At 43.9% G+C, this 22426-nt stretch overlaps 1 protein-coding gene across 1 annotated transcript; it reads left to right on the top strand.

Moving 5' to 3' along the window:
* Positions 1-869: 869 nt before the first annotated feature.
* On the top strand, positions 870-8405 carry LOC110527694 (zinc finger E-box-binding homeobox 1). Its single transcript, XM_021609134.2, has 7 exons — positions 870-1124; positions 2708-2922; positions 3173-3281; positions 3543-4897; positions 5113-5349; positions 5628-5811; positions 6074-8405. The coding sequence occupies exons 1-7, from the start codon at positions 941-943 to the stop codon at positions 6772-6774; spliced, it is 2985 nt and encodes a 994-aa protein (XP_021464809.1). The 5' UTR covers positions 870-940; the 3' UTR covers positions 6775-8405.
* The last annotated feature ends 14021 nt before the right edge of the window (positions 8406-22426 follow it).

Here is a 22426-nt window from a genome sequence, read left to right as displayed (position 1 = left end):
TCTCTCTCTCTATCACACACACACACACACACACACACACACACACACACACACACACACACACACACACACACACACACACACACACACACACACACACACACACACACACACACACACTCTTTCTCTCTATCTCTCTCTCTCTCCCTTTCTTTCCCTCTCTCCTCTCTCACCTCATGTGATTTGTCTGTGCCTGATGAATGCAAAGCCCAATTTTTACAACACTCAACCACACAGGCTCTTCCCTCGCCACATGAAGAACAGATCAAAATATGCCAACATCTGCAAACATTTGAAAAAACTTCCTCAAAGTCTGTCACATGCAGGCAACTCAGTGCAGAGCAGAGCACTCTGATTGTGATAGAAAGCAAAGCGCCCTCTCGTCTCTCGTCTTCTCTTCACATGACATTACATCTGTGGGTTTCGCTGCCTGTTACAGCACTCAAGGTCAATGACAAAAGCTTCTTGGCTATTCCTGCGGATGCCCAGAGCAGACAACTTCTCTCTTTCGTAGTTGTTCATAAAATTCAAAATACAGTATAATGTATTTTTATCTTATCTAAGAGTGTTAAACAATTACTAAAACATTGCAAGCACAAGGGTGAAATATTCTCTAGATAGTGCACTACATTCGACCAGAGTAGTGCCCTTCATAGAAAATAGTGTCATTGTGAATGTGCCCTCTCTATCTGTTCTATATCGTTTACTATCTGGAACCAGACCAGTTGACTATTCATTAAATTCACTACACATAAAATACTGTAATTTGGGATTTGCTCACAGTCTCTGTTCATTTCATATCATAACATCATATTTAAGCAATAGGGCATGAGAGCTTATGGTTTATTTGTTGGGTGTCCTTAGGCACAGCACATGTTTTTATCCCCTATCCCTCTTTTTCCCAGCAGGTCACAGGTCAGACAGTCAGGCCCTGGAGGACATGGCCCACTATGACTTCCTGGTGCAGCTGAGAAAGGAATCCTCCCACCACTACCACCAGCACCATCAGCCCCCTAACGGCAGCGCTACAGCCCCAGCCATGTATCACCCTGGCAGCCTGAACCTCCACGATGACCCCCTTCCCATCTGGTCTCCTGGGACGCAGCGCTCACCTGAGGGACAAGGTACTGTAGGCTACTCTCTGCCTGCTTTGACGCAAACACACTGCATGTCTCTATCTACTGCTTGCTAATAAGGCTAGTTTTCCAGGTAGACGACTGTCTGCTTTCACACAAACACCTTTCCCGTAATCTCTATTAAGGCTTGCTACAAGATTCATAGAGCTACTTTTTTTCAAAATGGCAGGGGGAAAAAATGTGAAGCCTATCTTTAGAGGCCTATAGATATACGTGCAGTTGAAGTCAGAAGTTTACATACACCTTAGCCAAATACATTTCAACTCAGTTATTCACAATTCCTGACATTTAATCCCAGTAAAAATCCCCTGTTTTAGGTCAGTTGGGATCACCACTTTATTTTAAGAATGTGAAATGTCAGAATAATAGTAGAGAGAATTATTTATTTCAGCTTTTACAGCTTTTATTTCTGTCATCACATTCCCAGTAGGTCAGAAGTTTACATACCACTCAATTAGTATTTGGTAGCATTGCCTTTAAATTGTTTAACTTGGGTCAAACATTTTGCGTAGCCTTCCACAAGCTTTGCCATCTATTTTGTGAAGCACACCAGTCCCTCCTGCAGCAAAGCACCCCAACAACATGATGCTGCCACCCCTATGCTTCACGGTTGGGTTGGTGTTCTTCGGCTTGCAAGCCTCCCCTTTTTCCTCCAAACATAACGATGGTCATTATGGCCAAACAGTTCTATTTGTGTTTCATCAGACCAGGGGACATTTCTCCAAAAAGTACGATCTTTGTCCCCATGTGCAGTTGCAAACTGTAGTCTGCCTTCTTTATGGCAGTTTTGGAGCAGTGGCTTCTTCCTTGCTGAGCAGCCTTTCAGGTTATGTTGATATAGGACTCGTTTTACTGTGGATATAGATAGTTTTGTACCTGTTTCCTCCAGCATCTTCACAAGGTCCTTTGCTGTTGTTCTGGGATTGATTTGCACTTTTTTCCCCAAAGTACGTACATCTCTAGGAGACAGAACGTGTCTCCTTCCTGAGCGGTATGACAGCTGCATGGTCCCATGGTGTTTATACTTGCATACTATTGTTTGTACAGATGAACGTGGTACCTTCAGGCATTTGTAAATTGCTCCTAAGAATGTACCAGACTTGTGGAGGTCAGTCTTGGCTGATTTATTTTGATTTTCCCATGATGTCAAGCAAAGAGGCACTGAGTTTGAAGATAGGCCTTGAAATACATCCACAGGTACACCTCCAATTGACTCAAAGTATGTCAGTTAGCCTACCACTAGCTTCTAAAGCAAGCTGTTTAAATGCACAGTCAATTTAGTGTATGTAAACTTCTGACCCACTGGAATTGTGATATAATCTGTCTGTAAACAATTGTTGGAAAAATTATTTGTGTCATGCACAAAGTAGATGCCCTAACCGACTTCCCAAAACTATAGTTTGTTAACAAGACATTTGTGGAGTGGTTGAAAAACGAGTTTTAATGTCTCCAACAGAAGTGTATGTAAACTTCGGACTTGAACTGTATGTAGATATAGTTTGAGAACTGGACATTGTATCTTCCTGAAGGTTTAGTTCACCCTCTCTCTCTCTGGTGGGTGTGTACCCTAGATGGCATCCCTCTGAGTCCGGATGCTGTGAGGAACCTTCAGGCATGTCCTTTCTGCCAGCGCACCTACCACCTCGGTGCATCTCTACGCGAGCACATCAAGTTCTGCCATGAGCGGGACGGGGGGCACATAGTGTGCCCGGTCTGTGGGTACACTCCCCGCTATAGGGCACAGATGGAACAACACATGGCACTGCACAGTCAGGTAGAGGATAAGGTGAGACACTGGAAGAAATATAAAATAATTATTTTGGAGTCCATCTACTACAAGGTGGCACTCTTTTTTATGGTATTTTGAGCTAGATATGAACCTGCTCCGAAAATGACTCCGAAAAGAGTGTTGTGTTAGTTCATTTAGTTTGACTGTTGAACATGCAATGCCGATCTCATGTGAATTCTTAATCTCTTGTAGGCAGGCCTACTGATTTGACTGTATGTATGGTTATGTCTGTGTGTGATTGGTGCAGCACCCTGGGTCCGACCATGGCATAGAGAGCAGGAAGTTCAAGTGTCTTCAGTGTGGGAAAGCCTTCAAGTACAAACACCATCTCAAGGAGCACCTCCGCATCCACAGTGGTAAGGAAATGGACAATCCAAATCAATCCCGTCAACTTTACGTCGTGTCAGATAAGGTACTGTAGGTTCAGTAGAATCTTATATAGGTAGTGCCTTATGTACAACAGGGTAATTATTAAGGATAGGTGGTTAAGAGGGTAGAATCAAGAGCAGAAGAGCATGATCTCCTCTATTAAGTCAAATCAGTTTTTTTGACAATTAAATGTTTTCTGAACTGTAGTATCTTGGATTGATATTCCCTGTCTGCGCTTCTTCCTTTAGGTGAGAAACCGTATGAGTGCTCCAATTGCAAGAAGCGTTTCTCTCACTCTGGCTCCTACAGCTCACACCTCAGCAGTAAGAAGTGCCTGACCGGAGGAGGAGGAGGCAGCGGAGGAGGAGGAGAGGGGAGCTATAACAACGGACATGGCCACCATGGGGCCTACTACTCCTCCCTTGCGTCGCCCTCTGCAGGTAGTGGAAGGAACAGCAGTAGGATGGGCTCTCCCTACCCTCCCCACACCCAGGAGGAACGTCCTCCAATGGGGTTAGAGAGGAACCTGTATCTCCCTAGAGACCATGGTACGCGTCTCCTCCGGGGCCAGGAGCTAGGCTGGGAGTTGGGCCGGCGGTGGGACCCCACGCCGGAACGCTTTCTCCGGGCCAGTGTGTTCAAGGAGTCCACCCTGCTGCCGTACCTCCATGCCGGCACCGGGGAAAAGTTTGAGCAGATGCTGCAGGCGATGCTGCACAGGGAGGAGGGAGGGTCAGGCTCAGCCAGGGAGGAAGGAAGACTGGGGGTTCACAATGGCGGGAGAGATGGGAAGGCATCACCGGAGGCTCCGTTGAAACTAAAACGCGACCGTGCCGGCTCGGGTGATGGCCAGGGGGTAAGTGGAGGGGTAACATGTCGTTGGTGCTCCCAGCTCTTTCCCAGCCCCGCCATCTTACTCCAGCACGAGCGCTACCTCTGTAAGATTTACCGAGAGGCCATGGAGGTGTCTGAGGATCCTCACAGTAAAAAACACCTCTCCCCCCTCTACTTCTCCACCAGACCCCCTCTCCACCCACCACCATCACCAGATAACCACAAACCCCCAGCGATGACCAACGGTTTCCCGAAAGACAAGTCTCCTCTCCAGAGACCCAGCTGGAACTCTGTCCCTCAGCAGCTGCTGGTTGCCATGCACTCCCCCTTCCCGCCCAGCCCAGACTCACTTGCCATGAGGTCACATTGGTCCAGCCAGGAGAGTGGCAGGAGTGACGGCAGCCCTGGCCAACCAGCACCAACCAGCCCTGCTACAGACATGTCATCCCCTCCCCCATTGGGGCGAAGACGGGTCCCCTCTTCAGGGTTCGGCTCGCACCTCTGCCTGGACCTGTCCTCTGCCATTCTCAACACTCCTGCAAGCAGAGCCGCCCCCCAGGGAAGGACCCACCGGTCATATAGCTCTGAGAATGACCAACCCCTGGATCTCTCCCTCCCCAAGCCCCAGGAGGGGAAAGCCATAGAGGACAGCAAGCCCTATAATGGACACCCTCACTGGGAAGAGAAGAGACAGAAGACCCAGAGAGACCAGGCAGAGAACCAGCACCACCGGAGGCTGAGTGTCAATCTCAGTCCACCTCCTCACCAGGTAGAGTAGCTGCTACATGTGCAGTAGCTAATGGGGATCCTAATAAAGTAAACCATGTGCGTGTGCAGATGTGGGGCAGGAAGTTTATGTCTGACTATGGACTGTTGTTTGTTTCGTGCTGTGTTTCTATGCAGTTTATGTATTTAATGTGTGAGCACTGGTAAGAATTGCCTCCTTAAACTACAATCTACAGTAATCTACTCTAATCCCACCAGCATCATGCAGTCTACAGCGGCGCTCATATTGTCGGGGGTTCCATCTACAGTGCCTACCCTCTGTTTAACCCTATGATGCCTGCTGGGCTAGCTGGCTCAGAGCACGATGGGGTTCCCTCCCTGCCCCTCAGCCGTCCAGTTAGCAACCAGGGATTCCTCTCACCCATGACCTACATGATGGAGTCAGACACAGACGCTGTGCTGAAGAGGATCCACCAGGAGAGACGAGCATTAATGGTAAAATTGATGTTTTTTCTTAGATGGGCTGACAAATACTGTACATGTCACTTCCAACAGTGTAACTGTATTTCATGTCACCTCCAAGCGTAGATATTCCAAACAATGGATTTTACATGGATCTTGTCATGAAAAACAAGGCTTAACCTAGTTAACCAGTTGGTATAAGTATACAACTAGAAAATAACATCATCAAGATGTCATGTGCCAAAGGTTTGCCAAACATTTGCCCGTTGGGTAGAGACCTCTCCGTCTGTAAGTCTGTGTGTGTCCTGCAGGGTGAGGTGATTGGCCGCGGGGGTCTGGACTACCTCTCTCTGATACAGGAGGGAGGAGAGGGCGAGGGGGGACCAGGGAGGAAGAGACTACAGAAGACAGATGAAGGCCTGTACGCTTGTGACATCTGTGACAAAACCTTCCAGAAGAGCAGCTCTCTGCTCCGACACAAGTACGAACACACAGGTAAATACAGAGTCTACTGTAACTATCTTACTCAATGTATTTTGAAGCATGTGATTGATATTGATAGATCATGTTTCTGTTGCGTTGCTAAATTGAGCAGAGTGTTCCATGATCAGGCAGATATGATCCAAACCAGAACAAGGAACTGAACTGCATACACATAAAGGATCTTTAACAATTGCAACAAAACAAAAACCAAATGTACTAGATCAAGAAATTGCCACAGTTACACATCTGCCTCTGTTTTGTCCTATTCCCACAGGTAAGCGTCCTCACGAGTGCAAGATCTGCAAGAAGGCCTTCAAGCACAAGCACCATCTAATTGAACACAGCCGCCTGCACTCTGGAGAGAAGCCCTACCAGTGTGACAAGTGTGGCAAGCGCTTCTCCCACTCGGGCTCCTACTCCCAACACATGAACCATCGGTATGCCTACTGCAGCCTGCACCAGGACCAGGAGGGGGGTGAGGAGCTTCCTCTAACCCCAGGAGGGCCCACCGATGTGGGCCACATGGCCGTGGACACCCCCCTTTCCATGGAGGACACCCCAACATTTCTTAGTGACTCCAGTCTAGATGGGGGGATAGAAGGGAGAGTAGATGAAGAGGAGGAAGAAGAGGAGCACGTGACAGAAGAGACTGAAGGCGGACGTATGAAGGAGGCATGTAGTTTGTCAGGGTCAATGCCTGGTGAGGGATTGGGGCCGAGCCCCAGTCTGGTACAGGGGTCCCCTGTGGGGAGGGACAGTGAGAGAGAACAGAGGGAGAGAGACAAAGAGCAGGTCGACAGACACAATGAAGAGAGAGAGAGTGCTGGTCTAGGGACTCACGGACTAGAGACCAACCATCACTGGGACAAAGACACATTGGAACGAAATGGAGACCAGAACACAGACACATACGAGCTGAGCCCGGAAGCTCCAGTGTCACAACAGTGGACAAGTGTGCCAAAACAATGCATCTAGCTACATGTACAAATAAGGATTAAGAGCTGTGTGAAAATATATTTTAAAAATGCACTGTTCAAAATATAGCAAAACTTATACTGTACAGGTACAGGAAGTGACTTCCAATGCAAAGCCATATGAACACAACCAAAATATGAACCACATGAACTGACAGCATAACACAAAGTGCATAGTAAGAGCCATGGGTATGATATTCACGCTGGTCGGTATGTTAGCATGCGCAATGTTGACTACTACATATCTGTCATCACAGCTACCAGTTGACCACTTACGACTGGTTTAAGGTAAAGGTAAAGGAGTATGCACTGCAAGGTGATGTTCATGTTGTTCTGTAGCAAGCAGTGTTGTTCAATGTGTTTCCAGTTGCCTTATCAGTATAATACAGTATTTTTTATTTGGCAATACAAGTATTCACTTTTGAAGGTTTTTATATCAGATTTGACATCATGTTCTCCAAAGACCATGAGGTCTCAACTGTATCAAACAATCGACCTCTGTGCTTTAAAATGAATAAGCAATAAATAATAACTATTATTCAAATTAGAATAAAGGATTAAATATGTATTATTTTTTGCCAAAGCTACAAATTGGTTCAGGATATATCCATTATGACTGTGGTCAGCTGTGCATTAATTATGGGCGTTAGTATGCAGATAGATTAGTGCCAAATTATGTAAATGAGTTAGTTAGTTATATTGGCACTAATATACTGTATCTCCATACAAACACAGATTTACCATTGGGTTTCCATGGTGACTAATGAATGGCTAATATACTGTCTAAAAGATCAACAGGGAAGCCGGTCACTACAAACGCTCACTGACTTTTACACTGAGCCATTAGGAAGTTGAATGTTGGGTAGCCACCCTAAGCCTGGTAAAGTAAATCGATGTATCCATCCATACCTTACCATATTTCTACACACAACAGAAAAACGAGAGTCCAAATTAAAATGGTTTTATTTTGTTTTCTTTGAAGAAGGTACAAATAAATTAAACTTGTACTGCCTCACAAAATGTTCCATATCTCTTAACAGACATGTGGAGTTGCTTTGTCTCTATTAGAAAAACGCAAATACATTGTCTCGCTCTATGAAATATAAGTGCAGTATTATGCTTGTAACACAGTGTAGGTTCTACTACAGTTGCCCTCAAAGATATTAGCACCCTTGCACGATTCACTATTTCTTCTCAAATAAGTGGAAATTGAAAATAGTTTAATGTTCACACGTTTATTTGTTTGGTTAATAACTGCACAGGACCAAGATCATTTTTAAAGGTCCAATGCAACCGTTTTTATTGCAATATCAAATAATTTCTGGGTAACAATTAAGTACATTGTTTTCAATTTAAATGGTTGAAAATAACCAAAAATATATTTTTAGCAAAGAGCAATTTATCAAGCAAGAATTTTGCTAGGACTGTCTTAGAGTGCGGAGGGGAAAAGTGAAAACTAGCTGTTACTGGCAAAAAGGTTTGGAACTCTTTTGTCTTTTTGGTCTATTAACTAATTTACTGCATGGTTATGTCACCAGGCAGGCCAAAACTCCTTCCCACCAAAACAGACTGAAATTTCAGCCGATCTTTTCAAACAGCTCTTACACCAAAAGGGCATTATAATTTTCACAATTTCACAGTATTATTCCAACCTCATAGTGAGGAAATACAGTGCCTTGCGAAAGTATTCAGCCCCCTTGAACTTTGCGACCTTTTGCCACATTTCAGGCTTCAAACATAAAGATATAAAACTGTATTTTTTGTGAAGAATCAACAACAAGTGGGACACAATCATGAAGTGGAACGACATTTATTGGATATTTCAAACTTTTTTAACAAATCAAAAACTGAAAAATTGGGCGTGCAAAATTATTCAGCCCCCTTAAGTTAATACTTTGTAGCGCCACCTTTTGCTGCGATTACAGCTGTAAGTCGCTTGGGGTATGTCTCTATCAGTTTTGCACATCGAGAGACTGAAATGTTTTCCCATTCCTCCTTGCAAAACAGCTCGAGCTCATTGAGGTTGGATGGAGAGCATTTGTGAACAGCAGTTTTCAGTTATTTCCACAGATTCTCGATTGGATTCAGGTCTGGACTTTGACTTGGCCATTCTAACACCTGGATATGTTTATTTTTGAACCATTCCATTGTAGATTTTGCTTTATGTTTTGGATCATTGTCTTGTTGGAAGACAAATCTCCGTCCCAGTCTCAGGTCTTTTGCAGACTCCATCAGGTTTTCTTCCAGAATGGTCCTGTATTTTGCTCCATCCATCTTCCCATCAATTTTAACCATCTTCCCTGTCCCTGCTGAAGAAAAGCAGGCCCAAACCATGATGCTGCCACCACCATGTTTGACAGTGGGGATGATGTGTGCAGGGTGATGAGCTGTGTTGCTTTTACGCCAAACATAACGTTTTGCATTGTTGCCAAAAAGTTCAATTTTGGTTTCATCTGACCAGAGCACCTTCTTCTACATGTTTGGTGTGTCTCCCAGGTGGCTTGTGGCAAACTTCAAACAACACTTTTTATGGATATCTTTAAGAAATGGCTTTCTTCTTGCCACTCTTCCATAAAGGCCAGATTTGTGCAATATACGACTGATTGTTGTCCTATGGACAGAGTCTCCCACCTCAGCTGTAGATCTCTGCAGTTCATCCAGAGTGATCATGGGCCTCTTGGCTGCATCTCTGATCAGTCTTCTCCTTGTATGAGCTGAAAGTTTAGAGGGACGGCCAGGTCTTGGTAGATTTGCAGTGGTCTGATACTCCTTCCATTTCAATATTATCACTTGCACAGTGCTCCTTGGGATGTTTAAAGCTTGGGAAATCTTTTTGTATCCAAATCTGGCTTTAAACTTCTTCACAACAGTATCGCGGACCTGCCTGGTGTGTTCCTTGTTCTTCATGATGCTCTCTGCGCTTTTGACGGACCTCTGAGACTATCACAGTGCAGGTGCATTTATACGGAGACTTGATTACACACAGGTGGATTGTATTTATCATCATTAGTCATTTAGGTCAACATTGGATCATTCAGAGATCCTCACTGAACTTCTGGAGAGAGTTTGCTGCACTGAAAGTAAAGGGGCTGAATAATTTTGCACGCCCAATTTTTGATATGTTAAAAAAGTTTGAAATATCCAATAAATGTCGTTCCACTTCATGATTGTGTCCCACTTGTTGTTGATTCTTCACAAAAAAATACAGTTTTATATCTTTATGTTTGAAGCCTGAAATGTGGCAAAAGGTCGCAAAGTTCAAGGGGGCCGAATACTTTCGCAAGGCACTGTATATATAAAACACAGGGAAATCATGTTTTTGACTGCACTGGGCCTTTAATCAAAACTTAATTGAGTTTTTTCACTTCAAATGGCCTGGAATAAATTACTCACAGTTCTAATTAATTTGGTTGGAGGCAGGTGATTCTCGTTTACTGTGTAATTGATCTAATCTGTGGTAAGTAGCAGGGTAAAAATAGCCATTCAACCAGTTTTGAAAAAATCCATTCTGATCCATTTATTGTAAAGTTTAAGGGTGCCAATAGCACAACTGTATATGCCACCACAATGAAAGCAGTTCTGGTGTAAACATAAAAATAGAATTACTAGAACTGAACATTCCCATTCTTTCAGTCTCTATTTCTATGGGTGTGTCCACAGCGACAGAGTCAAGCAAGGTCTCAGAACAGATTCTATAACATTTATCATCTTCATACTTCCTCAATCTGACTGTGGTGTAGTCCATGTGAAAACCGCCTCGGATACACAGTATTCAGCCACTGTGAGTCATCTGTAACTTCTCTGCTACAGTCGATAAGATTGAGTTACAGAGAGCTGAGATGTGACCAAGCCAGTGTCTTCAGTACATACTTGACTACTGTACCTGTGTGGTAGTCCTGCTAACATCTAATGTGAAGTCTTCCTGATTTCAGAGTCTGGAAAGGCTGTTTTGATGTTGTCAGCACGATGCGTCGACAATTAAGTGGGCTGTTACTTTTACTGGTTGGCTCTCCTCCGTGTCTTTCTCACTCAAACACCCACATGCACAGCCACACACAGCCCCCTGAGCACAGCCCCCCTTCAATTACAGTTGGAATACTGTTGGAATTTCAAATCCAAACAATGAGAGGTCTCAACTCCCCAGGAAAAATAATCAAACATTTGAGAGAACCAATTAATGCGTCCACTCAATTTCTGAGCAAATATTGCATGTACAACGGAATCCTGTCCAGACCAGTGTGTCACCCAGGGCCGTCATACCTTTGCTCAAGACCAAACATTTAAAGTAGGCTGAACAAATGTACTAAAATCATTAAAATCCCAATTAAAATGCATAGCAGAGACCAGAGACAGTGTCAGTCTGCTTTGCCAGTTAGTGCATCCGATTGCTTTGAAATTGATGTAGGCATTTGAACTCTGCTGTGTAAACCTTGTTGTAATCTGATAGCCATGTGTTCATTTAATTGGGAATTGGGAGGTGAGGGATCCCTCATTTTTGGTGACCATTCAAAACCAAAAGCTAATTTATTGCTATTAAAATATAGGCTGTGATAGCTGTAATACATTTCCACCTCTCACTCGATCAGTTTTCCTCGATTAAAATGAGATACTCTTACAGATCAATCTTGATTGCAAAATGTCATTAAATATTGCTAAGTTATTTAGCTATAGTAAGAATGAAGTTTTTTTTGTTGTATAATAAAGTATAATAGTATAAGAGTATAAATGTATAATAATCAGCCATATAGTGCAACTAATATTAGTTAGACAAGCTGGCCCGCTCCAGCCGTTACCACGAGCTCATCCTCCCCAAGTAAGGTGCCACCAACCACCTCGGGGGTGGCAATCAATATTATCGGAGCCGCCTGGTCGATACAAAACGTTTCAATATTCTCGGAGCCGCTTTGTTCGTTGATATAACGCTTCAATATTCGCAGAATGTTTGCCTTCCCTGGCGAAAAATGCAAGTGCGACAATGAGCTAGGCGCACACTCGAGGAACATCTCTGAATGCAGCACAATGAGCGCACAATGAGCGCACGAAACAATGCCACTGTCATATGCGCCGTTCCACAAGGGTGGCTTCATATATAACCTTACATAAGACAGATGGTTACCTTAGACAAAATCAAAAGGAGGGTGGATGGGGGGGTTCGTTGAGAGTTTGAATCTCATCACAGATAACGTGAATGTCTAGTAACCCAAAGGTTGCGAGTTTGAATCTCATCACGGACATTTTTAGCATTTTACCTCATTAGCAATTTTTAACTACATTTAGCTACTTTGCAACTCGGTACAGAAAGGCATAGTGCTGAATGGACAGCCCTCTGTCTAGAGCCAGCTATATAATTATTTCGTTTGTGGGCAGTTTTTTGGGCACCATGATGTTTTAATAAATATCTTTATTTTGCATTCAAGCCTCAGTTTTTGATTTATTCCTTTTTTTCAACAGTGTGCGGGTTTCCATGTCCAGTTGGTGGGCAGTTAGACATTGTTGGGCACCGTTAGGTAGCCTACAATACATTATTGAAAATCATAACTGGCACGCATCTCTTTAGAAATTGTAGGATGGTAAAGATACCCGATAAATAAAAAAATACTCAAGTAGAAGTGAAAGTCACCCAGTAAAATACCTCGAGTAAATAAAGTCTAAAAGTTTTTGGTTTTGAATATACTTAAGTATCGAAAGTAAATTGAATTACTAAAATGTACTTAAGAGTCAAAAGTCAAAGTAAAGTAGAAAACCATTTCAAATTCCTTATATTAAGCAAACCAGAAGGCACAATTATTTTAGACATTTTTATTGACGGATAGCCAGGGGCACACCAACACTCAGACATAATTTATAAATGAAGCACTTGTGTTTAGTTAGTCCACCAGATCAGAGGCAGCAGGGATGGCAATGGATGTTATCTTGATAAGTGTGTGAATTGGACCATTTTCCTGTCAGGGTAAATGTATGGAGTAATAAGTACATTATTTTCTTTAGGAATCTAGTGAAGTAAAAGTAAAAGTTGGCAAAAATATAAATAGTCAAATAAAGTGCAGATAACCAAAAAAAACGACTTAAGTAGTACTTTAAAGTATTTTTTACTTATGTACTTTACACCACTGTGTTTTGTATGGTATGTATTCATTTGTGGATGTCCACCACCAATTTCGTATGATATTTTAGTAATTATAATTGGTATTATATGTTACAAATTTGCAAAACGTACAAAATATGTCACGAATTTGCAAACAAATGATATGTTATGAATTTTAGCTAGGTGGCTAACATCAGCTAGCTCTCTAGTGTTATGCATTTGTAGATTTTCCTTTTGTGTTTCTTTATTTTCGTCATTCTTTGGTCAAGTGTTGTTTGTCTTCATGCGTCGTTGTCGATTGTAGGCCTAAGTAGGTCCTTTGATGTAGGCTATGCCTTTTCTTTCAATGCAGGGTAGGATTTATATCTGGCATAGTTTGCATTTGCGGTCAGCTGTTTTATGCACAGGTTACTTTCACGTTGATGTTGGCATTTTAAGTCGGCCATGCAGTGACTTGATATTGTGTATTATGCCTCTATTTCATGTTCACTGTATTCGCTGTTCCACTAGTAAATGTTTAAATTCATGATGAGGTTGAGTAGTGGTTGACATTGCAGCCTATTTTGTTGTTGTTGTTTTTTTGTTTTTTTGCTGTTCTCGAAATAGCATTTTAGAGTTCTTCAATTGTGTAGAAATGTAATAAATGAGCTTCAACCTCCTAAAAAAAATCATACTTTGCCATATCCTAGGTTTAGCTGAACTGACACCACTGGTGTCACAGCTCTTCCTGGACTGTGTCAAGTCAGTCATGTCAGCCAGGGTACCTGTGTGGAGCCATACTAGTGCCAAAAGAAATGAGATTTTAATTCAATAATTGTGAATTTGTATTCAGAAAGTGAATTTGAGTTCAATAGTTCTGAATTTGTGTTGTACAAATTGAATATGCCTGACACTTACTCTATCACTATGAATTGAAAGCCCATCATGGGCTTGTCTATATTTAGTAACAGAGAGTGTAGTCATATATCCAGTCAACCAACTTCAAGATGATCGGATTTTGTAGTATTGAACTGCAAGCCTACAACTGCCTCATGCCACCAGCTGTTGTTAATTTCATTATATTTATATCTGCACAAAAATACTTTTATCAGGCTGTATTTTTTTTATCAACTCAGCTATGCCTTTTGTATTGAATTACATTTAGTATTGTTTTTTAACCTGTGGATATATTTGTAATAAAAATGTACATTTTGCTTTACCCTTTGATGAATTATTTCCCAAACTGCATCACTGGATAGGACCACACATTATCAGCTTCAGGGATAAACCAATCAAAATGTTCACAGTAGGCCTATGTGGTTTTGGTAAAATACCTCAGTTCCCTCTATATGGTAACCTCACCGCCTCAATTCTCTGCTCAAGGGGACTAAATGTACAGAATTGGTGGAGATGTTTTACCCGGAAACATGTTATGGCTGTGCCATGCAGACAAGACAGTGCTCAGTAACTGTTTTAACTCACAGATAGCTTAGTCATCAGTCCTTAGTCACTCCTCTAGTGTAACTAGAAAGACAGCAGGGACATATTTCATTCAACAGTACTAAAAACAAACAACAAAATAGTACATAGATACATTTGATTCAGACTTAGGAAATGTATGCCTTTCCTACGGATTTTTATTTAAGCACATCTCACTATTTGGTAATCAGACTTTACCTTACGTAGGTGTGCAACAAGCACAAAAAAAATGTATTAGGTGAACAATAGGTAGGTATAGAAATAAAACAACAGTAAAAAGATAGGCTATATAAGTACAGTAGCGAGGCTATAAAAGTAGTGAGACACCGGTTAGTCAGGCTGATTGAGGTAGTATGTAGATGTAGATATGGTTAAAGTGACTATGCATATATGATGAACAGAGAGTAGCAGTAGCGTAAAAGTGGTGTTGGCGGGTGGTGGGTGGGACACAATGCAGATAGCCCGGTTAGCCAATGTGCGGGAGCACTGGTTGATCGGCCCAGTTGAGGTAGTATGTACATGAATGTATAGTTAAAGTGACTATGCATATATAACAAACAGAGAGTAGCAGCAGCGTAAAAAGAGGGGTTGGGGGGGAACACAATGCAAATAGTCCGGGTAGCCATTTGATTACCGGTTCAGGAGTCTTATGGCTTGGGGGTAAAAACTGTTGAGAAGCCTTTTTGTCCTAGGCTTGGCACGCCGGTACTGCTTGCCATGCGGTAGTAGAGACCGGGGTAGCTGGGGTCTTTGACCATTTTTAGGGCCTTCCTCTGACACCGCCTGGTGAAGAGGTCCTGGATGGCAGGCAGCTTTGCCCCAGTGATGTACTGGGCCGTACGCATTACCCTCTGTAGTGCCTTGCAGTCAGAGGCCGAGCAATTGCCGTACCAGGCAGTGATGCAACCATGCTCTCGATGTTGCAGCTGTAGAACCTTTTGAGGATCTCAGGACCCATGCCAAATCTTTTTAGTTTCCTGAGGGGGAATAGGTTTGTCATGCCCTTTTCACTACTGTCTTGGTGTGTTTGAAACATTCTAGATTGTTGTTGATGCGGACACCAAGGAACTTGAAGCTCACAACCTGCTCCACTACAGCCCCGTCGATGAGAATGGGGGAGTGCTCGGTCATCCTTTTCCTGTAGTCCACAATCATCTCCTTAGTCTTTGTTACATTAAGGGATAGGTTGTTATTCTGGCACCACCCGGCCAGGTCTCTGACCTCCTCCCTATAGGCTGTCTCGTCATTGTCGGTGATCAGGCCTACCACTGTTGTGTCATTTGCAAACTTAATGATGGTGTTGGAGTCGTGCCTGGCCATGCAGTCGTGGGTGAACGGAATAAAGGAGGGGACTGAGCACACACTCCTGGGGAGCTCCAGTGTTGAGGATCAGCGTGGCAGATGTGTTGCTACCTACCCTCACCACCTGGGGGTCCAGGATCCAGTTGCAGAGGGAGGTGTTTAGGTTCAGGATCCTTAGCTTAGTGATGAGGTTTGAGGGTACTATGGTGTTGAACGCTGACCTGTAGTCAATGAATAGCATTCTCACGTAAGTGTTATTTTTGTCCAGGTGGGAAAGGGGAGTGTGGAATGCAAAAGAGATTGCATCATCTGTGGATCTGTTTGGGCGGTATGCAAATTGGAGTTGTCCGGGACAGCTGATGCTCTCATGCATGCCTCAGTGTTGCTTGCCTCGAAGCGAGCATAGAAGTGATTTAGCTCATCTGGTAGGCTTGTGTCACTGAGCAGCTGGCGGCTGTGCTTCCCTTTGTAGTCTGTAATAGTTTGCAAATGTAATTCAACCACTGAAAACCTTCCCACTTTCTGGCTAACAGATTTCCCCATGGATTTTTAATTCACAGGGTTTTCAGTACATTTATCTAAAGTCATCCCTTTAAATACAGTTTCATTAGAATTTTATCAACATACTCACTGTAATATATAGAGAGAATGGGATCAGAGTAATAAGGATCAATAAAAGAATGCCCTTAAAACATAGGCCTATAATATAATTAATATCTCCGTTTCAGCACCAATTTGTAGATTTAAAAATGATCTGATCTTGTAGACTATTTAGGGTTAGGAATGTATTCAGTACTCAATTCATAAAAAAACAGGTTTGGATAGCCTTTACGTACAAAATGTATTAGTACATCAAAAATACAGTGGTTTGATTAATCCTGAAAGTTGCCATTCAGTTGTTCAATCCATTAAATATTAAATATTGGAAAGGGAGAAAACAATAAAAGTTGACCAATAGTCCTATAAATCTACCCTAATCCTCACTGATCATGTAACTGATATGACAATGATCCAGTCATCGTAAACCATGCGCCAGGCTCCAGGTTCAAACTGCCAGGCTCCATGATGATTCCATGAAGTGGGCTACATGTCCCAAATTATTGAACAACTTGTTATACGTTATACTATCCACTGTTGCTAGCAACCCTCAGGATCAACCACACGGACATGACAGAGTAAAGAAAGGGAAACCAACAGTGTCATGGAATGATGCCAAATGTAGCCTACAAATTGAAGGGAACTGTGACTTAAGTGACAGTCAAAAATGTGTGTGGGTATTACTGATGGTGGCTACCAATAGTGGCTAATATATAACATGACACAAATTCCGGCCTGAAATTTAAACATTGTATAGCACAAAAAATGTGGCCTAAAATTTGGCCCGACTGTCATTATGCACAGATTTGGCTTGTCATCTAATTTGGCTTGCGTCTTCAAGATTCATCCCTTCAAGTTATAAGGCCACACAACTTCAATTCTGCATTACGGTGCAGTATTTCATACACTTCACTGTGGGAAAGGGGCACACAATGACGAGTAAGAAAGTTACAGATGCACAAATATCATACCCCCCCCCCCCCCCTCAAAACGCAAACCTCCTTGTTATTGTAATGGTGAGATGTTAGTATGTCTTCAGGATAATAATATTTGTGAGTGTGTAACGTTCTCACTCATCATTATTCATGATTAAGTCAGGACTATCTGTAATCATTGTAGCATCCACATTAATGTAGAAGTGTTTAGAAACATATTCTATTCTTATTTACAATAAAAGTGACTCCAAAATGACACAATGCGTTATTTACCATTAATTTCTTTTGGGCAAAACAAACAGCATCCAATGAGATTGTAGAGTCACAAGGTTTATGTAATCATTGCATACTAGGAATATTACTGGTCACCATAGCAACACCCATGCGCTCCAGCAGGTATATTTCACTGGTCATCCCCAAAGCCAACACCTACTTTGGTCGCCTTTCCTTCCAGTTCTCTGCTGCCAATGACTGGAACGAATTGCAAAAATCACTGTAGCTGGAGACTTATATCTCCCTCAATAACTTTAAGCATCAGCTGTCAGAGCAGCTTACCGATCGCTGCCCATCTGTAAATAGCCCATCCAACCAATTACCCACCTCATCCCCATATTTGTTTTTGTTTTTCTGCTCTTTTGTACACCAGTATTTATATTTGCACATCCTCATCTGCACATGCAGTGGGGCAAAAAAGTATTTAGTCAGTCACCAATTGTGCAAGTTCTCCCACGTAATTTTCATCATAGGTACACTTCAACTATGACAGACAAAATGAGAAAGAAAATTCCAGAAAATCACATTGTAGGATTTTTAATGAATTTATTTGCAAATTATGGTGGAAAATAAGTATTTGGTCAATAACAAAAGTTTCTCAATACTTTGTTATATACCCTTTGTTGGTAATGACAGAGGTCAAACATTTTCTCTAAGTCTTCACAAGGTTTTCACACACTGTTGCTGGTATTTTGGCCCATTCCTCCATGCAGATCTTCTCTAGAGCAGTGATGTTTTGGGGCTGTTGCTGGGCAACACGAACTTTCAACTCCCTCCAAAGATTTTCCATGGGGTTGAGATCTGGAGACTGGCTAGGCCACTCCAGGATCTTGAAATGCTTCTTACGAAGCCACTCCTTTGTTGCCCGGGCGGTGTGTTTGGGATCATTGTCATGCTGAAAGACCCAGCCACGTTTCATCTTCAATGCCCTTGCTGATGGAAGGAGGTTTTCACTCAAAATCTCACGATACATGGCCCCATTCATTATTTCCTTTACACGGATCAGTCATTCTGGTCCCTTTGCAGAAAAACAGCCCCAAAGCATGTTTCCACCCCCATGCTTCACAGTAGGTATGGTGTTCTTTGGATGCAACTCAGCATTCTTTGTCCTCCAAACACGACGAGTTGAGTTTTTACCAAAAAGTTATATTTTGGTTTCATCTGACCATATGACATTCTCCCAATCTTGATATGGGTACCCTAAAATTAAAGCTGACAGTCTGCACTTTAACCTCATAGTTATTGTATCAGTTAAAATCCAAAGTTCTGTAGTACTTAGATAAAAAAAAAAAACGGGTCATTGTTGTAACGGGCTTCTTCTGTTGAAGGAGAGGTGGACCAAAACGCAGCGTGGTTATTGTGATACATCTTTAATAAAGATGAAAATAGAACAATATACAAAAAAAAAAGAAGATACCGTGAAAAACCGAAAACAGCCCTATTTTTTTATTTTTATTTTTTTATAAAAATAATTTATTATCATCAATACCATTCATTCTGTACAACTCATAATTTCCATACAAACTCAAATAGTGGTATTTTAATTTAAACAAAACAAAAACCCCAAACAAAACCTCAGGGGAGCATCTTCCCTCCCCGTCATCCTACAAACTACCTTTCCCTATCTCCCCGTCCCTAATCTATCCCCTTACAAATCTAAATGACACCCAGCCCTAAACCCCCCTTCCACCTCTCCCGGGCAGCATGCTGCCCCCACTTCCTCTCCTCCCTCTTCATCCTCCCCCTCAAATCTCCTTCCACCCTCCTCACTATCCCTTCCACCCCCCAATCTCTCCCTGTCTTCACCATGTTCTGCCTGGCTTCCCACAGCCCCCGTTTAAAGAGACTCATGAGAAGCCAGAGCAGAAACCTGTCCCTATCCGTCCCTCTCGCTCTCCCTACACCTCTCTCTAACCTGGCCCACGTCAATACAAAATCCCCCCTTACCAAACCTAACAACACCCGTGCCCTAGCCCATACTACTCCGGCAAAGGCACAGTCCCAAAAGACATGGCGCACAGTCTCCTCCCTGCCACAAGAAGATCTTGGACAGGTGGGGGATTGCACCAAACTATACCGGTACATGATGGAACGTACCGGCAAGCACTTATGGAGGCTCAACCAATTCAGGTCCTTGAGCCTGTTGTCCAGACCCCGCGCCTGCACTCCCTCCCAGACCACTTCCGAGATGCCCACTACAGGCGCCGGACTCCCTGCCTTTCTGACCTCCTCGTACAGGTGCCTGTGATCTAAACCTACTCAGGCAACTTCAACCTCAGGGTGCTCACGCAGCCACTTGGCCGCATGACCAAAGTGCCACGGCAGCTGTTCCGCCCGAGGACCCGTGTTAGACCACACCATTACGCTTCTCGCCTGATACGAGAAGAACACCCGCAGGAGGTAACCGGACGGGTGTATCACTGGATGAGCAAGCTCCGTTAACAAGAAAGAAACAAAAATTGCGTCCAGCTTGAGGGGGAAATGTGGTACCCCCCTACCTCCCTCCCCGATGGGACAAAGCATGCGTGCCCTGGCGACCCACTCGCACCTGCCACTCCACATGAACTGAAACACAAGCCTCACTAGAGGCCTCCTCAGACTAGCCGGCAATGGGTAGATGTACGCCAAATACAAAAGAGACGGCAACACATCCACCTTTAGAACCAGGACTTTGCCCATAAAAGACAAATACCTAGCCTTCCACATTGCTAGCTTCCTCTGTACCACTGCGATACGCATGTTCCAGTTTAGCGTCGCTGAGCCGGAGGTCTCAAAATGGACCCCGAGAATCCTCAGGGCCCCCTCACAGAGAGATAACCCCCCGGGCACATCCGTTCTACCGCGCCATCTTCCGAAAAACTTGACGGAAGACTTTGCATGGTTCAGAACTGTTCCCGACGCTCGGGTGAAATCCCCAAAGATGGCAAGGGACCTTGTCAGGCACAAGTCCTTGCACAGCAGCAAGGAAGTGTCGTCGGCGTACTGCGTCATCTTAACACGCAGCCCACCACTTCCAGGGATCAACAAGCCTTCCACCCCTGTGTCTGCCCTAATGGCAGCCCCCAGAGGCTCCATGTACAGAACGAAGAGGAGAGCCGAGAGTGGGCACCCCTGCCTGACCCCAGACGAGAGGTCAAAAACGTCACCCAAGTGACTATTTACACTAACTCGGCACCCCGCTCCGACATATAATGTACGAATCCATCCTATGAACTTCTCCCCAAATCCTAATCGACCTAACACTCTGAATAAAAATGATCTATTCACGCGATCAAAGGCTTTCGCCTGATCTAGCGCTGCTACCATTAAAGGCAGTCCTCTATCTTCAACCCAAGCGATGGAGTCCCTGATTAACTGTAGGTTCCATCTAATAGAGCGGCCCTCTACCCCGCACGTCTGATCCTCATGGACGACGTAGGGAAGGGCTGTGCGCAACCGGTCTGCTAAAACCTTTGCAAGTAGCTTGTAATCTACACACAGCATGGTCAACGGCCGCCAGTTGCCAAGGTCTGTTACTTCCCCCTTCTTATATAAAAGTGACAGCACACCAACAGCCATTGATCCCCCCGGGACCCCCGTCTCAAGGATGGCCTTCAAGACTTCGAGGACCACTGGTGCAAGTAGACCCCAAAACTTGAGATAAAACTCAGCCGGCAGCCCATCTATCCCAGGCACCTTCCCTTTTCCCATCCTCCTAAGAGCGCTCTCAACCTCTTCTAGTGAGATCTGGGCCTCCATCACTTCTCTAATGTCCTCCGGCAACCGCCTGGACAAGTGTTCTAAAAACACATTTCCCTGCTCTACATCTATTTCCCTTTCCTTAAATAAACCTTGGAAATGATCAGTTGTCACCCTGACCATATCCTCTGGTTCTCTAACTATACTACCATTTTCTTCCCTAACGCCATGCATTACCTTCCTACTCTGTCTGGCCCTAACCGACTTAAAGAACATAGCAGAACAAGTCTCATTATGTTCTAGAAAGCCACTATGCGCACGCTCCAGGAAAGCTCGAGCCTTCCGCTCCTGCAACTCCCTGAGCTGCGCCTTTAGGGTTGCGGATCTCTCCCAGTCAAACGACCCGCCGAGGTTGCCTGCCTCGTACTCGAGTTCAATTAACCTTTGGATACGATCCACCTCCCTCCTCTCCTCCCTTTTTTTCCTCTTGCAATATCCTATTATAAAAGCCCTAATCCTCACCTTAACTAAATCCCACCACTCTACCACCCCCTCGCACATGGACCGGAGACCCTCAAGCCTCCAAAAGAAACCATAAAACCCGTCAACAAAAGCCTGCTCCTCCAGCACATCCCGATCTAGCTTCCAGTACCCCCTACCAAAGAGGCAGACTGGCGACCCCACCTGCAGGAGCACCCCGACGTGATCCGAAAAGAAAACAGGCAACAGCCGCCCAGACAACTTACCCAAAGACCTGGGTACAAAAATATAGTCGAGCCTCCGCTCAACCCCCCTGGAGTTGCGCCATGTAGGACCGTCCATTTTCGGAGTAGTGTGCAGACCACCATCTACCAGACCATGGCAAGCCATTAGCCTGGCAATGGCGCCTGCACTGCTATCCCCCCCTCTTCCTAAATCTGTATTAAAATCCCCCCCTATCACTAATTTCCTATTTGTGACACACAGGGGCGTCAGACAGTCCACCATCTCCCTCCTGTCTGCCACCACCTGTGGTCCATACACCACCACTAATCTAAAATTACAATCCCTTATCGTGACATCCACCCCTATAACCCTCCCCTGCATTACCACAAAAGAATCCTCCACTTTAACCTCCCTGTGCCCACACAAAATCCCTACCCCCGATGAGTGCACCCCCCCCAACACCCCAAACCGACTCCCCCTTGTCCCACTCCCTCTTAAACCTATTAACATCCCCTCCATCCCTCAGGTGAACCTCCTGTAAAAAACAAAAATCAAACCCCACACCCTCCAAATAACTAAAAACCGCCCTCCTCTTAACACAATCCCTTAAACCCCTTACA

This window comes from Oncorhynchus mykiss, chromosome 7 (genome assembly GCF_013265735.2).
Source record: "Oncorhynchus mykiss isolate Arlee chromosome 7, USDA_OmykA_1.1, whole genome shotgun sequence".
Classification (NCBI taxonomy): Eukaryota; Metazoa; Chordata; class Actinopteri; order Salmoniformes; family Salmonidae; genus Oncorhynchus; species Oncorhynchus mykiss.
The sequence above is the reverse complement of the archived record's forward strand: the minus strand, read 5'-3'. Positions and strand labels throughout refer to the sequence as shown.

Bases quoted from the DNA above. Each gene is read 5' to 3' on its own strand.
- LOC110527694 (XM_021609134.2), top strand. From the start codon at position 941: ATGGCCCACTATGACTTCCTGGTGCAGCTGAGAAAGGAATCCTCCCAC. The intron at 4,898-5,112 runs GTAGAGTAGCTG...TAATCCCACCAG, and splicing joins TCAGTCCACCTCCTCACCAG to CATCATGCAGTCTACAGCGG. The intron at 5,812-6,073 runs GTAAATACAGAG...CTATTCCCACAG, and splicing joins ACACAAGTACGAACACACAG to GTAAGCGTCCTCACGAGTGC.